The sequence below is a fragment of the Colossoma macropomum genome, unplaced genomic scaffold (assembly GCF_904425465.1).
Source record: "Colossoma macropomum unplaced genomic scaffold, Colossoma_macropomum, whole genome shotgun sequence".
NCBI lineage: Eukaryota > Metazoa > Chordata > Actinopteri > Characiformes > Serrasalmidae > Colossoma > Colossoma macropomum.
In genome coordinates, this window is record NW_023494810.1 from 19860528 (window position 1) to 19877907 (window position 17380).

Below are 17380 nucleotides of genomic sequence, written 5' to 3' on the forward strand. Positions count from 1 at the left end.
ATGCCTGTGACCAATGATCCTTTAGATGGCACTCTACTTAAAGTCGTTATGTCTCTGTGATGGATATCACCACTCAGGAATACTTGTTTGCTGTATCCCCAAGGGCAAGTCAAGACTGTACTAGCAAAAACCATATGTCAACAATGTCCAGAAATGCAGCCATCTTCTCTGGGCTCAAGCTCATCTGAAATGGTCTGATGCACAGTGGAAACATGTATTGCAGTCCATCTTTCAGGCTGTTTGTGGAAATAATGGACAGCATATTTTCTAGGCCAAAGAAGAAAAGGACCATCCAGACTGTTAACAGCGTAAAGTTTAAAAGCCAGTGTTCGTCAGGGAATTAATGGGGACACCCCATTTTAGTTCCCATGACAAGGGTAACTTGCGTATTTGTTAGAACACCATTAGCTACATATAGATTTTGAAGCAACATATGCTACCTTATAGAAACCTTTTCAGGGATATCCATGCTTCACATGACAACACCAAGCCATTCTCTGCACGTTACAACAGCATGGCTGCATAATTGGAGACAATGGGTGCTTGACTGGCCTTCCTGCTATCCAGAGCTGTCTCTCATTGAAAACGTGTGGCACAGAATGAAGTGTAAAATATCGCAACGAAGGCCCCATATGATTATGCAGCTGAAGACTTGTGTACTAGATGAATGGCGATAATACCTGCTTTCAAAACTGAATCAATTGGTGTTTTTAGTCACCAAACAATTATTCAGTGCTATTAAAGATAAAGGTGATATAATACATGGTAAATATTCTCCTGTCCCAACTTTTGTGGAATGAGTTGCATGCACCAAATTTGGAATAAAACATCAAATATTGCGTTTTTGAACATTTTTTAGTTTAATACAGGTTAAACAGCATTTCCTAAATCTTTCTGCTTTTTCAGCATTTTACATACCAATTAAAAATGTCATTTATTCAATTAAAAAATAATGCATGTTTTTCAGACAAATTTATTAAGAATCATTCACAGTAGTGGTGACTGGAACCACACATCCAAAGCATTTGATGCCTCTCTAAAAGTCACCACACAGAAAGAAATGAACCTTGTTTTACAATAGTTTTGATTGAAGATTTTTGCCTAAAATGAATTTTTTAAATATATTCATGGCAGAGATTAAAAGTTTAATGGTAAAATACATTTACAATACACTACTGTGGTGGTGACAGTTTTCTCTAAAGAAATTAAGGCAATGTTTTTTTCTACAATCATTCAAATCAGTCTGAATGACATTTTGAACTATGCAAAAAAAAACAAAAAAACAAAAAAAAAGGAATTCCTCTTTAGGAGTACATACAATTTATCCTCTAGAGTCAGTACAATCTGTCTGTTCTGGTATCAAGTTCAGCTATATTTCATTTGTTGTCACTTCCTTTTTATCTTGTCTGCTTATTAGTTGAATGTGTCCTCATTGCACCTCAAACATGCTGTTTGTTATATGTTATAGTTGTGTACACATGTAATGGTAAAGCTGAATGTTGTTTTTTTAAATATCAGGAATTTGATTCAGAAAAATATCAGGAAATTTTCAATCACAGACTACGTTGAAAACACAAGTCACATTGTGGCTTCTAGCACTGGCTTGTATTGGATAAATTCAGCAACACAGAGTAATCCCCTCTCCATTTTATTTGCTTCAGCAGCAGCATAGATTGGCAAGGGAAGACAACACATAAAAACTCATTTAAGTAACAAATTAGATTTGCTTTCATTGTACAAAATGTAGAAATAGAAAAATCTACTCTTAACAACAACAACAACAACAACAACAACATTGTTTTTCACAGAAGTTCAGGTATAAAACAGTTATTGTGGTGTATTATTAGGTGAAAAGGCATTTAAAAATGTCAAAAGCTCAAGATTATCCCAACTAATCTAGATATAACCATGGAAAAATCACTTTCATCTAGTGGTTCAATAAATTAAATCATAAATAGGACTCTTGACAGGTGTTAATTATTTCCCTTTCCACAGGTATGGGGTCCTTCTGCTACACCTGGCTGACAATCTCTGCATCTTCTTCTTCGTACCATTTGATTGGTGTTCCATCAGCAGTCCTCTGGATAATGTGTCTTTGGGGTACCTAGAGCAGAAAAGAAAAGAGTTATTTGTGACCTGAAATGTGTTTGCCTGAGATAAGCTATGTTTTCCTTTTCCCTGAAGGACAGCACAGTGAGCTGATTTGCTTTTAGCTGCAATCAGTGCTGGGAGAGCAAGAGATTTAACTTGGTATCTAGTATCAGCAATGTAACACTGGGAGGGAGCAGTTTCACACACAGTGACTCAGTGCTGTTGACTAAAGGAGTGGCTCAAATCAACCCTGCTTAGAACAGCTGAGCCATAAGTCACTCCATTCACTCCATTAACTAAGAAGTCACTGATTCCTTCAGCCAAAGCAAATGTATCCATGTAAGCTCTAATAAAAGGTACAATGGAGAGGTGAAGAACCACTTTTGGTTCTGCAAAACTTTCAATGGGTGGTTTCAGAAAAAAGTTCCATAACCAAATTGGTAACCAGTGACAGTATGAGTCGCACAGGAGAGATACATGGTTTCTGAAAAGCAACTCTCAGTGGCATCTCACATCTACCTTCCATACTCTTAAAAACCATTTTTCTGTAACAGTTTCATAGATGAACTGTCATGATCATAAAATTTTAGCTGAGGTTCAAATTTCAAATTAATTGTGATTAACATTTTGTCTTTTTGTTCACTGTATGCAATACTGTATGTATTAAAGCACACGCCTAAAGTGGCCAAACTGGATGGTTAGTCGTCTAGCAGTGTCCTAGCAGTTGATACTTATTAGCTCATAACTGACGTGACATGTTACAGCACCAAGATAACTTCTGCTGTTTTTGTAAGCCCCATGTATGAATAACTGTTTTCTTCCTTCTTTACATGTATTTACCTCCACTGAACAGATGAAAATGGACCCAATTCACATTTTCTTTGTTGCAATGTAAACACATGATCGTCAAAGCTAACAACAGAAAAATAATTGCTTAAATAATTGTGATCAGGCAATTCTGTAATAACTGTGACAAGCCTAAGAACCAATTCTGGTTCCATAAAGAACCTTTCAATGGATGGTACCTTAAAGAACCACTATTAGAAATGAGATTGACCTATACCAATTAAGGGTTTTTCCTTGAACAATTTGTCCAAGCCAAGAACCTTTTAGAAACCTTTATTTTGAAGTTTGCATGATGAAATGCACCCAAAAGCATTAAACTCCTAAGCAAACTAAGTGGCTGCTTTTGTTAAACATCATTTGAGTGAAAACCAAATACCTAACAAAAACCAAAATTCCTGTCCAAAATAAAACCAAATTCCTGTCCACATTTTAAGAGGAACTGTATAACAGACCATCTCATACATTGCCTCTACATTTTGATGGGAAAGCTTGTCTTATGACATATTTTATCCAATACTACTTCTTTATTGCTGCACATAAGATTTTGAAACAAAATAAAAAAATTGCTAAAATTATTAGCCTATCTGGCCAAAAGGAACACTGCGGCCAGTTTCTAAATATGAAAAAGTAAGTCAAGTCAGTAAAAGTACGGGACTTTTATATTTCGAAAAATAATGTGTTTAAAACTATTCCAACTCCTCCAGTCTTTGGAACACTTGACCATGTAAATCATTAGCGAAGGCTGAAACGTGATACTGGAATGTAGCAACTGTGTGTCAAAGCGGAGTCAGTGTTCCCACATCCTGGCTCCTGAATAAACTCTGAAAACACCAAGAGCTCTTCCATCAAAGAGACGGCTCAAAGACTAATGAACATATGACCTCAGTGCTGATTCAATTAAACCAAAGCTTCAATCTGCAGTAGAGTGTAGAAGCTGGAGACAACTGAATCACAAGTAGTATCATTGTTTGAGATATTGACTAAGTTCTGCTGGATTTCTTGAAGCTTCTGCAGTACTATGGCGAGAGAGGATACTTTCACACCTATTTTTGTTTCCTTTTCCCTTCTCTTTCATAGCTGAATTATTTTGTGGGGGAATTTTCATTCGTTATGTCATCTTGTTGGGACATGTCTAGGGCATTCCTTTGGTTTCCAATTCTAACTATAATGGGATTGCTTCACTTTTGCGTGTGAAATAATGCTGGAAAAATCACTCATCTCATTTTATAGGTTGTACCAGATCCTTATATGGTTAATACCACTTTCAATGGACACTGGCCATGTGATACACTTTTAGGCTTAACTACGTTGCCAACTTAATGAGGTTTTGTGGTTTAACATCATGTCACGACTTAAGCTCCAGGTGCTGTGGGTGTATTCCTGTCATCAAAACAACAGTGTTGTATTAATTCTACTGTCAAAAAAATTCATTTAACAATATCTATTTCAGTTTCAGCACTGGGAACATGCCAGCTATTACATAGTTATCAGGAGATTTTTAGAGATATCTACAATTAGACAAACAGAAGGGAAGTACACTGTAAAATGCTGGCCAAACAAATTATCTTGCCACTTCAGCATATATAAAAGAACCAACAGGGAGGGCTGCTATCACAGTTTCCTTCATTCAATTAAAGCTTTTGTCCTTGAGCCATGGAATGCTCACTTGCATATCAAGTTCACACACATTGCAGCCACTGTAAACTGGTGCTAACAAAACAACAAATCAACCTTGAATGCCTTGTCTCACAAACTTGTGTTACTAAAAGTATAAAAATGTAACTATATTATAGTTAGTAAAAAGTTACCTCACAGGTAGCAAAAACTCTAGAATAAAGGGGAATTTCACCATTTGTATGTAAACAAAGTCATTCAGAGTGGTCTGGTGTGAAATGTGACACTCTAGAGCAGGGGTGTCAAACTCAATAACTAAAAGGGCCATATTAGAAATCTCAACAAATTCATGGGCCAGAGAACATATGTTTTTATTTCATTTTAATTAAATGTTGTGCTGTAACCCAAACTGGTCACTGTTTATTCAAAATACACAAAAACCTCAACAGTAAAACACAGGCACTGTAGACCTTGCAATATTACATGAATACTTAAAATATAGAAATGTAAATGTCCCCAGGAGCTCAGTCTTTTAAACCTACCTATTTGCTTGAACTAGACACCTGGCATCCTTTCTTTGTTGCACATTCATCAAGACTTGGGCTCAATTTCTGAGCTGCAGAGCTAATGTTAGGTGTAAATGCAGCTAGAGTGTTTCATGATATGAGTGGTGTGGAATTGTGTAGAATTGTGTAAAACTGAGATGTGACCTCTGTTCAATAGACTGCTGTTGGAGTAGGAGAGTCAGAGCGCACATTAATTTGCTTTGCATGCTGGGGACTGAAGTGCAGGGTTTTGTGAAACAGGCTAATATTAATAGAAAATTAAAATACTTTGCGGGCCGGATAGGATTGAGCTGCGGATGTGATCTGGCCCACAGGCCTTGTGTTTCACACATGGGTTCTAGAGAAATTCACTGGATCAGAATTGTTCATAGTGGGTGGTGACAGTAAACCAGATGTCCAAAGCATTTAATGCCTTTAAAATCTACTTCACCAAATGCCATTACACAAAATGGTTAAAATAAGAAACACTGCCTAATGCCTGAAAAGTTGTTTACAAAAGCTTTGAGATAAGAGCTTGAGTTTGAGATTTTGGCTTAAAATAAGATTTTTAAAATCCATTCAAGGCAGACAGATACATGTAGGGCGTTGTAAGGTGAAAGAAAACCCAAAGAAAACTTTCTTTTTTTATTTACCAGTATTTTACCTGAGAAAAACTCTTAAGACATGCAAAGGGTCACTAGTCATTATGGATAGCAAATAAAATGGCTATAACTGCATTTTAAACATTATAACCCCTGATTCCTGTCACGACTATTGTAATAAAATGAGTTGGTAAGTTTCTCTACAACGTACCATTTCACTTCACATCACCTTAAATCACTATATCAACATCTTAACTACTGAACTATGAAGAAACTTCCCTTTAATCCAGATGTCCAAAGCCAAAAAAATCAGTTTTATATATGTTTCTTTAACCAGCATAGTGTACCAGAAGCATTACCATGTTACTTATGTTAGCACCGGTGCAGAAATTTCACATTCAATTCCCTCATCTAATTCCAGTCAATAACTCTTCATTTACACGCCGCACCTTGTTCCTGCTGTGACTTAGCTCTGATAAAGCACAGCATTATTAAACCTGTGTTTTCTCTCTGGAAGCTTCTGAGTCTCTACAGACAGGCCTGGACAGTGCCTGAGTTTCTCTTCTCATACTCTGTGGAAATTCCTCTCTCTTCCAACAGATTGAAACATGACAGTAAGGTGAGCTTGTGCTATTGAGTTTCATGAAGCCCTCAGCTTGCTGCACACTTCAAAAAGTGCTGTTTGTTCTTGTCAGGACCTAAGAGATGGCGAATATACATTTTACCTCATCCACATACCATGGCTAGGTTCACATTACACAATTTAATGCTCATTGGTTAGATTTTTTTGCTCATATTTGATCCTTGTGTGTTAATGGTTCACATTTAGTGACCCACTAAACCGTCCTTATTGTGAACATCTATGCCCTAAAAGGACCTGCATGGACACATTTTAACGTCAAGTTAAAGCTGCTGCTGACCTGCAACCCACATTGATATGACGTACATGTGCAGTGAAGTGTAATGTAAAACAAAACAAAAAACAGATTTTGATCTGATATTTCTCATTATGGTGGTATTGCTACATACTGGATTTGTATCTGATCTAGGAGCACATATGAAAGTGTTTCGAACATGATTTGAAAAGATCACACAGGTCTGAAAAAACAAATCTGTGTCACATTTTGCCGAAAAATGGATTTTCTAGTGGACGACAACTCTGTAATGTGAATATAACCCATGAGTAGCAGTCAGAACAGATACTTCACCTGTTGTTCTTGGAAGCTGTGTTGCTGGGACAGTGGTGACTCGTGTCCAGGCTGGTTTCTGAAGCGCATTGCACCTTGCCGATGTCTGTCCAGGGAGTGCGGTCGGGGCGGCCGCAATTGGCTCCTCTGGTGCCACGACTTGAGCTCTTCTGAAACCACCTGACGAGGGAGGCCCCTGCTGGGGTGGTGGGGGTACTCTCTGAGCGATGGGGCCCGAGAAAGCATGAGGTGGGGAGGTACTGGCCTGTATACCTGATGTGGGAGTGCCTCTTCATACCAATACTCGTAGTGGCCATTGGTGCAAGAAGGTGGAGGTTGGTGCCTCATATGCATTCTACTCATGTCCATTTCATGGCCCCTTCCCTCATCCACATATCCTCTGTAGAAGCTTGAGGAAAGCTGAGGTGAGGAGTTTTTGTAGTGGCTGAGTGGCATGTAGGACTGGGGAATGTAATTATCAGGGAGACTGGTGTATTGGTATCTATACTGTGCTTGGTATGGCCTCTGTAGCTCTGCTGGATGCTCTTGGCATGGTGAGCTGACATAGGAAGGAGTTGAAGAGTGCTCAGAGTTACTGTCCTCAGAGCTGGAGTAATACATTGGGTTTCCCATGGCTAATCTCATCGGGGAGTACTCTGGAGATGATGATGTCAAAATAACGTCTGTCAGTCGCCTCCTGGGCCCCTGTGATCTGCCTCTGTCCCGCTCCACCTCTTGTGGTCGCTCAGTGTTCGGAACTCTGTAAATCCAAACAGTTCTAACCATTAACATTTAGACCAATACAAATTAATAAGTGAATGAAAATATTGAGAGATAGAAACATGTAAAACTAAAAGTCATTAGTCCTTTTTTTATTTTTAGCAATTGCTGACCTGAGAGAATAACCTCTACGTAGATGCATCTCTGGAGTGGAGGGGGCACTGCTGGATTGTGTGTGTCTCAGTGATACATGACTGGGTATCTGCAGCGTCACGCCTGTCTCTTCTAAACAAGCTTCCAGTGGAGGCAACGTAGGAGTAACAGCAGGACTGCGAGAAAAAAAAAATCACTGTTGTATTTATGATGATGTTGAGTTATTTTCAGACTGAGAGTTTGTTACATATATGTAGATTTTGTTTAATGGGGTCATCAGCAAAGTGGAGGTGTAACACACCCATGAAATTACTATGTGTGTCTTAATGATGGCTTAAGGGGAAAATTGCTTGAAAGAGCCATATTTCAAATGCTTCCAGTAGTGTGTGGAGAATCCTGATGATGCCACAGCGATCCATGGCCAGAAGCTTGCTTTGAGTAGAAATGCTGGCTTAATTCTTTTCTTTTGTTGCTCTACAGCCACACTGGTCAATTCCATGCACAAATCCACATTAAAGCCCATTAACAACAGAGGGGATTGTAGTGTAAAATATGAAAAGGGTTTGAGTGTTTAGTGTACACTGTTTTTTATTTGATTGAAGAAACTAGAGGCCTAGATATACACGTTAATTTCTAAGCTTTATCGGAGATCAATTCACCTCAGCAAGTGAGACATTCACCCATTATTCATAAGACTTTTTTGTACATGCATAGTGTGTGTTCTTAAGACCAACATCAACTTAATTAGAAAACAAATCATGGATTTTAGTTCCGTGGGGCCTTAACAAATCTCCTGTTTGGGCTCAGATGTTGACATACCTGGATTTGGTGCTGCTGGAACAAGACTTCTTCTGTTTTTGGTATGGCTGATCAAGACTAGATTCTTTCCAGGGGGAGTTCTGGATGGGGGAAGGCTCATACTCTACTGTGGGGCTATGGCAGGGGTGTAAAGCCTTGAGGGGCAGTGCGGGTGGCTGACAGGGGCTGGGCTCAGGTGGCTGAAGTAGGGGTGAGGAGCCAGTAGGCGCGAGCGGACGATGGGAAGTGCCTGGAGGAACAGAAAGACAGTCTACAACAGGAGGGGGCTCCGAGGAGAGCTGGGACGACTGGCTCATTAGCTCTTCTGAAACAGTGATGAGAGAAGACACTGTCAATACAGTGATGACGTGTGGGTGCCACTTTATGATACACAGCATAAAAGTACAAAAGAAACTTTTGGATGCATTTGATCCCACATTTACCTTCATCCAACACTGCTGAATCTGACAACGAACTGTCATCTGATGTGGCTTGATCTGAAAACAGAAGAAATGACAAAATGTTTAAAAGTAACTGTAGTAAAGAGACCACTGTCAGTGTTTACTATGGAAAAGAAGCAATGGGATATGTATCGCATTTACAGCAATGTTGATTTTCAGTAGCAATTCTGATAGGTATGGGTTCATTAACTTTGCAAACCTAATTACTCATAATATTATAAATTTGGAAAATATTATTATATATATTATATTATATAAATATTATTATATTATAGATATTGAATTTTATCAGTACTGCCCAGAACTGAGAAGCACCCTTACGTTTTTGCAGAATCATTCCAGGGCGCGGTGAGGAACGGCCATGTGCAAGCCGCAGCTGGAACACAGCCTCTTGGAGTTCCTTGAGCTTCTGTTCTTCACGCTTGCACTGCTGCACTCTGCTCTTCTTCACCGCCTTGCTGAGGTGCTCCTCCTGGCACAGTCTGCGGGCCGCAACGTAGATCTGCTGCTGCAGGGCCAGCTTAGCCTCCACCGCACATAGCTCTGAGTCCTGAAAAATAATCGTGTCAGTGACATCTACTGACATCTATTTTTCATTTATAAAACAAGTTTTATGAAACAGGTTTCTCTACCTTTAAAAATAGTGATTGAATTTATTTGATTAAAAAGTGTAAATTACTTTCAAAATTAAAATTACACTAAGAAGTAAACAAACTGAAAGTTGTGTTGACGTATGTTTTTTTATTAATTGTTTCAGTGTAAAAGAGCTCCACCTCACAATGTGTTTCTTTACCCCTAAAAAATACAATTCTTTCTTTTCTAGATCTTAGTTTTTTATGGGAGTAGATTATAATGAGAGAGGTTTTACTGGTCACTCAGTTTTGCCCTTTACCTCTCCTCCTCTGTATAGAATGCTCTGCTCATCTAGCTTAAAAGCTGCCCCGATGCGTCTGCGAATCTGTGGAGGTTTCTCTCCAGGCAACAGAGGGTAGTCTGAAGACAAGTGTCCTGTGAGTTCCTGCATGAAGCAGAAGATCCATGTTTTAAATATGGAGGGCTATGAGAATAGGACATTTTGAGACATGCTGATGTGTGTAAATTCATACCTCACACCAACAAGTGAACAGCTGAAATGTAACTGAAACTGTATTCAGTAGCAGATAAAGTAACAAAGGAGTTACTGCAAATGTGGCTTTAGCCAAGGTTCCTGCTTTTCCTGTATGAAACGCTATAATCTGCGAGTCCAGGCAAGCCTCTGTTCTCAACTGCTGTAGCTTACGCAATGCTGTTACTCAAAGATTCTGTTCTTTCTCATCCTGCCTCCCAGACAAATCCTACTGTCCCTCCCAAGATCAGTTCTATTCAAAACACCTTGGTAATGCTTGTGGTGATATTTATCTAATGGAGACACAAAACCGCACACCACAAGCTCTGGTGAGCCACATCAGGGGTGTGCCAATTCAAGTACAGACAATCCAAACCCTGTCGCTAAGGCATGATTTCAAATGTTATTGTGACAGAGGGCTGAGGGTTCATCAGAGACTTTCTTGAGAACACCTGGATATGACAAATATATATTCATTCATTTGTTTGACCAAGACAGTAAAAAATTGGTGTGGGAAAAGGGTTAGCGGAGAACAAATCCACTTCAAGTCATTCTCCTCTACAGGCTACCTGAATGGTCAAAAAGAAAACTGTTTCTCATGTTTGTCCAGCCTTTCTCAGGTTTAATCAGTTCTACAATGGAAGTCCCACTGTACTTTTAGCTGTGTATCTCTCTTTGACATATCTCTTCTTGAACTGTGTGTGTGCACGTTTGCTCGAAAGTTGACTCACAGCTTCTCTGATACAGAGTTTTTTCAGCTCCAGAATACATAGCTCTAGCCTGTCCTCCAGTGACTGCCGCTTTAGCTTCACAGCCCGAGTATGTGTACTCACATCCTTCATCCCTGTGGTGGGACTGTCAGGTCCTGCAACACACACACACACACACACACACAGTCATACACCCAAGGGCTAGTTAATTTTTTTTAGCAGGAACTTAAGAGAGCTACAAAATCCTCAATGCTTTAGCATCTCAAGTGTCCTTTCCACCTGTAGTTTATCTTTACATCAGTATCTCAAAAGGATGTATCTATGTAAAGGTGGTGATTCATTCGCACAAGAATGTTAGTATCTGATAATAACTGCAATCAATAAAACAGCCACTCTTCAATAAAAATTGTGGGCTATTTTTAAATGTAAAAAAGAATAAAAAAGCAAAAAGCAAAGTGTATTGTGAAAAGTTCCTTCAGTCACATTTGTATTCTTAGTGTATTTTCAAAAAATACACCAAAAACTCAAACTAGCAGTAATTAGACGTCTGATTAAGAAAGCTAATCTTGATCCCTGCGAACCATCAAATTATAGACCTGTCTCAAATGTTCCTTTTGTATCAAAGATTTCGGAAAAAGGCGTGGCACAGCAACTAAGTTCCTATTTGTATAGGAATCACACACAAAAAAAAATTCAGTCTGGATTTAGGCCTCATCACAATACAGAGACAGCGCTAGTAAAACATTTTACACAATCTCTTATTATTCTCTGCTGGGTCTACTTCAGACCACTCTCTCTCTCACTAGATAGGCTAGAAAACCTTGTGGGAGTAACAAGAATAGCTCTTTCCTGGTTCAGATCTTACCTGACTGATTGCTATTGGTTTGTGAATATATACAAACTAATTACACTCAAACTTAATAGCTTCTCAGTTGCATCAGGTACATCTGTAAAAAACCCTGGTGTCACGATCGATGCCCATCTGTCCTTCGATGCACACAAAATCAGTATTACTAGAATAGCTTTTCTCCATCTTCGCAATATTGCTAAATTAAGAACAGCAGTCTCTACAGAATGCAGAAAAGCTAAAGCATGCATTTATCTGGATTACTGTAATGCCCTGCTGTATGGATGTTCCAGCAAAAGCCTTGACAAACTTCAATTAGTTCAGAATGCTGCAGCCAGAGTCCTCACAAGAACTAGAAAATGTGACCATATTAGTCATTTCATCAAACCTACACTGCTTTCCAGTTAAATTCTGCATTGACTACAAAATTCTTCTACTGACATATAAAGCTCTAAACGGCCAGTACCTGAATAAACTTCTCTCTTATTATGAACCATCATGCCTATTTAGATCACAAGATGCTGGCTTACTATTAGGGCCAATCCCATTTCTTCTTTACCCCTACCCCTTGTTTTCGAGTGTCACCCTAACCCCTTGGAACTGAGTTACAAGGGGTAGTGGTTGAAATCTTGCCCTACAAAATGCAACAACAATGCAATTTAATAAAATTAAAAAAAAAAAAAAAACAGCATTATTCATTAACAGGCTACTAGCAGTGCTCTAGTTAGCTAGCTAGCTACTGAGTCACTAGCATGCTATTAGCGATTTTTTATGTTTGTAATGAAGAAAACGACCATAACACCTTGAAACGACATTAAACTAAGATAATACAAAGTTTATCATAGTTTTTTAACAGAGAAAATACTAACATTTGTGGGTTTCTTTGGTTGCTCGCGTAGCCATCTTGTGGGTTTTTCTTTTTTTCCCTCATAACACTCCATTTGGAGTGTGCCTCTGAAAAACCTCAGTTTGGAGGGCCACATAGCCCTAACACTTCACCCTACCCCTCTAGCTTTCTCAAAAATTGGGACACCCTAACCCTAGACGTGAACGCGCAAAACAGAGGGCTAAGGGCTAAGTGGTAGGGACAAGGGGAAATTGGCCTTAGTACCTAGGATTAATAAAGTAGAGCCTTTTCAGTATTTTAATATTTTATACTCTATACTGTTAAAACCTTATTCTCTCTTTTATTGCCCTTGTGTTATTGTTTTGCTATCTGATGTTGACCAGAGGAGGATGGGTTCCCCTTTTGAGTCTTGGTTCCTCTCAAGGTTTCTTCCTCTTGCTCTTAGGGAGTTGTTCCTTGCCACTGTCTTCACTGGCTTGCTCATGGGGGCTTGGTCCCGGATTTTGGGTAAAGCTGCTTTGTGACAACGACTGCTGTAAAAATCACTATATAACTACATTTTGACTTGACTATATTACATCTGCAAGAAAGAATGAAGAAGAATGAAGAAACCTTCTTCATTTTCCACAAAACACACAGTCTAGGTAAGCACTAGTACTAGTTTTCTCAAGAGGCATGGCATAACAAGAGTGTAAAGCATTTGTCATTTGTGATTTACATACCAGGAATTTGCAACATGAACCAAACTGAGATAAAACATCCTATCTTCAATGATTAAGAAGATTTTATCTTGGGAATTTCCTGTGTTTTGAACACTGGCCTTGCTATCATGCTATGCAGAGACATTGTACACATTCCACCACAAACTTCACAAAAAATACATTAAATATGTTAGTCATGGGTAATAAAAACATATTGGAACTTCTGTATCAACATCTAATTAAACTTGAAAGTACTTGGAAAAAATTGCTAGATTAAACATACATTAAACGGGTCATTTGCTACATTTCATTTATGCTTAATTTTTCTTCTGAGGTCCACGTATGACATTTATGTGGTTGAAAGAGCCGAACAGTCATTAAATTTACATGGCTATTTTCCAACCTCTTTTAATCTCTTTACCCCTTAGAATTAATTGTTTTTTTGTTATTGTGCCTGACTGATATTTGTAAACTGATCTCTGTTCTGATTAGCCTTGAGTTGTGCCTCAGCTGTTTTCTATTGAAACACTTATTATAACTTCAGCGTGAATAGACAAGGCTAAACTGCTGAAGGCTGAACAGGTGGAGATGTGTAATGGCTTGATTTTTGTGACATCAAAAAATCGATTAATTGACAATGGGATGCTTTTGCAGCCTAGTTTCCATATGGACTTGGGAACTTAAACTTCGACATGTTAAAATTGTTTACATACTACATCAAACTATTTTAATTGAGGGAAGCAAGAAAAATATTGTTCTCCACTGACACAGGCCCCATTTTTTTAAAGAAAGTTTTTTTTATTTTACAAAGTTCTAGAGATATGGGGTTTGTTTTACGAAAGTGACGATAATGTTTCTACAGTTGCACTTTTAAGTCTTGTTGATTACCTTCTGAAAAACATCAAGCCAGCAAAAGTAACTAGTCAACCATGACTGAAATATTTATGACATGAAATAATGGGCACCTACTGCACCTACCAGAATGCAGAATAATCCCACTGTCTGTGTCACTGATCTCCTCTTTGGCCTCCATGTCTGCCACACTGGTGTTCTTTAAGTCAAAACACTATGTTTTCACTTCCTTGACAGCCCCCTGAGAAATAAAAAAAATCAATTAATACAGCTGTATTTTATAATGCATGCTTACAAAGGACTAACTTAGCAGTTTGAACCAAAATGAGACTGGCCAGTCCTGGGGAACCATTTAACCTTTCAACCGTGACAAGGTCTAGAAAGCCGGAGGGGGGTCAGAGCAGATTCCAGAGGACTAATGCAGGCAAACAAAGGTTTAACAGGACAACTCGGAATTCTAATCTAACTGTGCCTTACAGCAATGCTCTGTCAGCAGGAGCTCAGCCCAGGGTTTAACGAAGTGTGTGTGTGTGTGTGTGGAGGGGGTATTCTACTTAATAGTTGCCCTTTAATCTGCCCATTGTAAAGTGAGTGACTTCTATGCACCTGATGGAGAGGTTGACAGACAGGGCTTTAGTTCTCCATTCTACATTTGCATTCAGTTGTGGCTGTTTTCATGTTGTCTTGGTGATAATTTCTGTCTCTTCATTAGGGCTGGGCGATAAAACGATAACAATAAGTATCGCAATATAACTTTTCCTCGATAAAGTGATAAGACAAGTTCGATAAATTTTCGATATAATACACCATTCTCACACTTCCACGTTTTAGCGAAAGCCCCGGTGGCGTTTTCTACAGCAAGGAAAGCGTCACTACTCTGCTGTCGCCAGGAGAGGGCGCACTTCCCAGTTTTTCGACTTGATTAGAGAGGGAGGAGGCCACGAGTAAAAAAGGGTCGCCAAATATACTTTAGCAACATATGAAATGCGGAGTTATACATTCCCTGTTTGAGTGGAGCAACCGGCGATCTGTTCTCCTGTGACTGAGTGTGAGTGACGAGATCAGTGACGTAACTGTACTGTCCTACGGTGAACTCACCTCTTTCCATGCATCCTAACAACTTTAGCGGTGTTAAATCACGTCTGCAGCGCCGTGTTACAGCGCCAAACCGTCATATTTTAGTATTAGTGCACTCTCGAGCAACGAAAGAGGAAGAAAGAAGTGGGTTAATGTGAGTTACAGCCCTGATTTAAACGAAAGTAAACTGAGGAAGCTGTGAGGCATTGGGAAGCGGGAGAGCGCTAGGTTAGCTTTCCAGGCTAGCTGTTTTTAGCTGCTGGCTAACTCCGGCTGCGGCGCCCCGGCACAACACAGTGAATTGATGATACGGTAGATCAAACAAGACACAAAATCACCGCTTTCAGTTTAAACATACCTAAAAGGAGGACTCTGTTTGACTGGTGCGAGAGATTCACACTGCAGATAATGCTTTTACACAGCGAACGTCAGATATACTGCGGTTCACCCCTTAAACTACTACGATAGCATAGAGAAATCCAGTCGTCTGCTAGCTAGTGTCTGAATACTGTGATATGCTCTGACATGGATGTGGTAGGAGTGACAGCAGTGACCTACCGAACCAAGTTGACATTGTTGAGAAACTAAAGAGTTTAGCACTGTTGTTGGCCACTTGTTTAGCATTTGTAACGGGATAGCCGAGCGCTCGTCACCAGACTGCTAAAAATAATCTGTTTTCTTTCTTAAATTATGACTATTACAAAAATTGCAGCGGTGCTTTCCCAGCTGATAAAAACAGCTCAGAAACTTTCTCCCACTGTCCCAAGACAGATTAGTGAAATGTTCCACTGTTTGGTGAGTGTTTGTCATGATCCGACCATAAATGATAGTTTAAAACCACAATTAACCACCCAGGAGCAAAATCAGCCTTCAAATGTGAAAGAAATAATGATTTGACATTTATCGTGATATGTATCGATATCGAACGATATGAATTTTGTTTATCGTGATAACGTTTCTGGCCATATTGCCCAGCTCTACCCTTCATATACAGAACTGAAGTTCTCAAAGACAGAAGAGCCTCTGTCAGATTACAGACTCTTGGTCTACACCCTTTAGAAAAAGGTTCCTAAATGATTCTAGACTTGGATGAGAAACTTTGAATTGGCATAGAACTGTTAAATAATGTGGATGTTCTTCAAACGTCTTCACACTTTTTCTTTAAAAGATCATCCAAAAGTGATTTTTGGCATTACAGGGATAACCCCTCTTAGCAACTTTAAGTTTAATTGGTGCCACAGTTTTAGTTTTGGGCTAGTTTGCACACTTATCACATAACTTGGTTAAACTGCAACCACATTACATACTTCACCTTTTCTAACTGAAAATGATACAGCAACACACACATGTATGTGGGTAGTTACATTCACTCAGACACAAGAAAAACTTTGATGGATTTGTTCTTTCTTGAATATTTTCAAATTATACACAGGTATCCTGCTGAGTAAAGAAATCTACTTTTTATATACTTTTTACATTTTATATTTTACAAGCCCAATTTTTGTGTTTTATTTCATTAGGTTATGCCAGAGACCACGTGAACAGCTTTGTGATTGGTCATACCTGATTTCTAAGGTTTCTAAGGTTTTAGACAGAGTGTGCATTAAAAAGAGAAAAATAAGACTTGACAAATACGGCCAGTATTTGTCTATACTAATAGATGCTGTATGTACTTAGAAGTTTTGCTGAAGACCTGTAAGTTACTCAGTACTTACATAGTTTTTTTGAGCTGCTACTTTTGTACTTCTACTCAAGCTGTTTTTTTGAAAAGTACTTTTACTACTTGAGTCATTATTTCACTGAAGTAATGACACTTTTAATTGATTATAGGTTTAGATTACTCTAAACACCTCTGCACATAAGGATGGATGAAAATTCAGTCTTGTGTGACATTATTATTTTTTACAAATGCATCTTGAGTTGTACATTTGTAGTCTTTGTTAATCATGACTTTAACCTCACAGTTCAGACCTGTACATATGTGACTACACCTAAGCACAAAGTCACACGTTTCTACCAGGCCGTGGGCTCCAGGCCAGTAAGAGAGTCTGCTTAGTTTCCTGTCTGTGGAACTGTTTGTGCCAGTCTACGTCAAAATGACAGCGTCTTGAGTAAGCAGGGATATCCACAGCTGGGAGAATGATTAACAGGTAAAAGGGCTATATAGCAGTGACCCATCACCAGCTGCAAGACACAGTTTATTATTGTGAAATAGTTTCTGCTT

General features: G+C 38.9%; 1 protein-coding gene across 2 annotated transcripts in view; it reads right to left on the reverse strand.

Annotated features, from left to right (window-relative positions):
- Window positions 1-1687: 1687 nt before the first annotated feature.
- The window catches only part of inavab (innate immunity activator b), a 28753-nt gene continuing 13060 nt past the window's right edge, over window positions 1688-17380 (reverse strand). For both annotated transcript variants that reach the window (XM_036559464.1, XM_036559463.1), the window contains exons 2-10: window positions 14206-14320; window positions 10854-10987; window positions 9910-10035; window positions 9339-9567; window positions 9000-9053; window positions 8578-8881; window positions 7779-7934; window positions 6907-7645; window positions 1688-2104 (exon numbers count right to left, since the gene is read on the reverse strand). In XM_036559464.1, coding sequence (XP_036415357.1) covers window positions 2012-2104; window positions 6907-7645; window positions 7779-7934; window positions 8578-8881; window positions 9000-9053; window positions 9339-9567; window positions 9910-10035; window positions 10854-10987; window positions 14206-14260 — 1890 coding nt within the window. In that variant the 5' untranslated portion in view covers window positions 14261-14320 and the 3' untranslated portion in view covers window positions 1688-2011. The remainder of the gene's footprint in view (window positions 2105-6906; window positions 7646-7778; window positions 7935-8577; window positions 8882-8999; window positions 9054-9338; window positions 9568-9909; window positions 10036-10853; window positions 10988-14205; window positions 14321-17380) is intronic.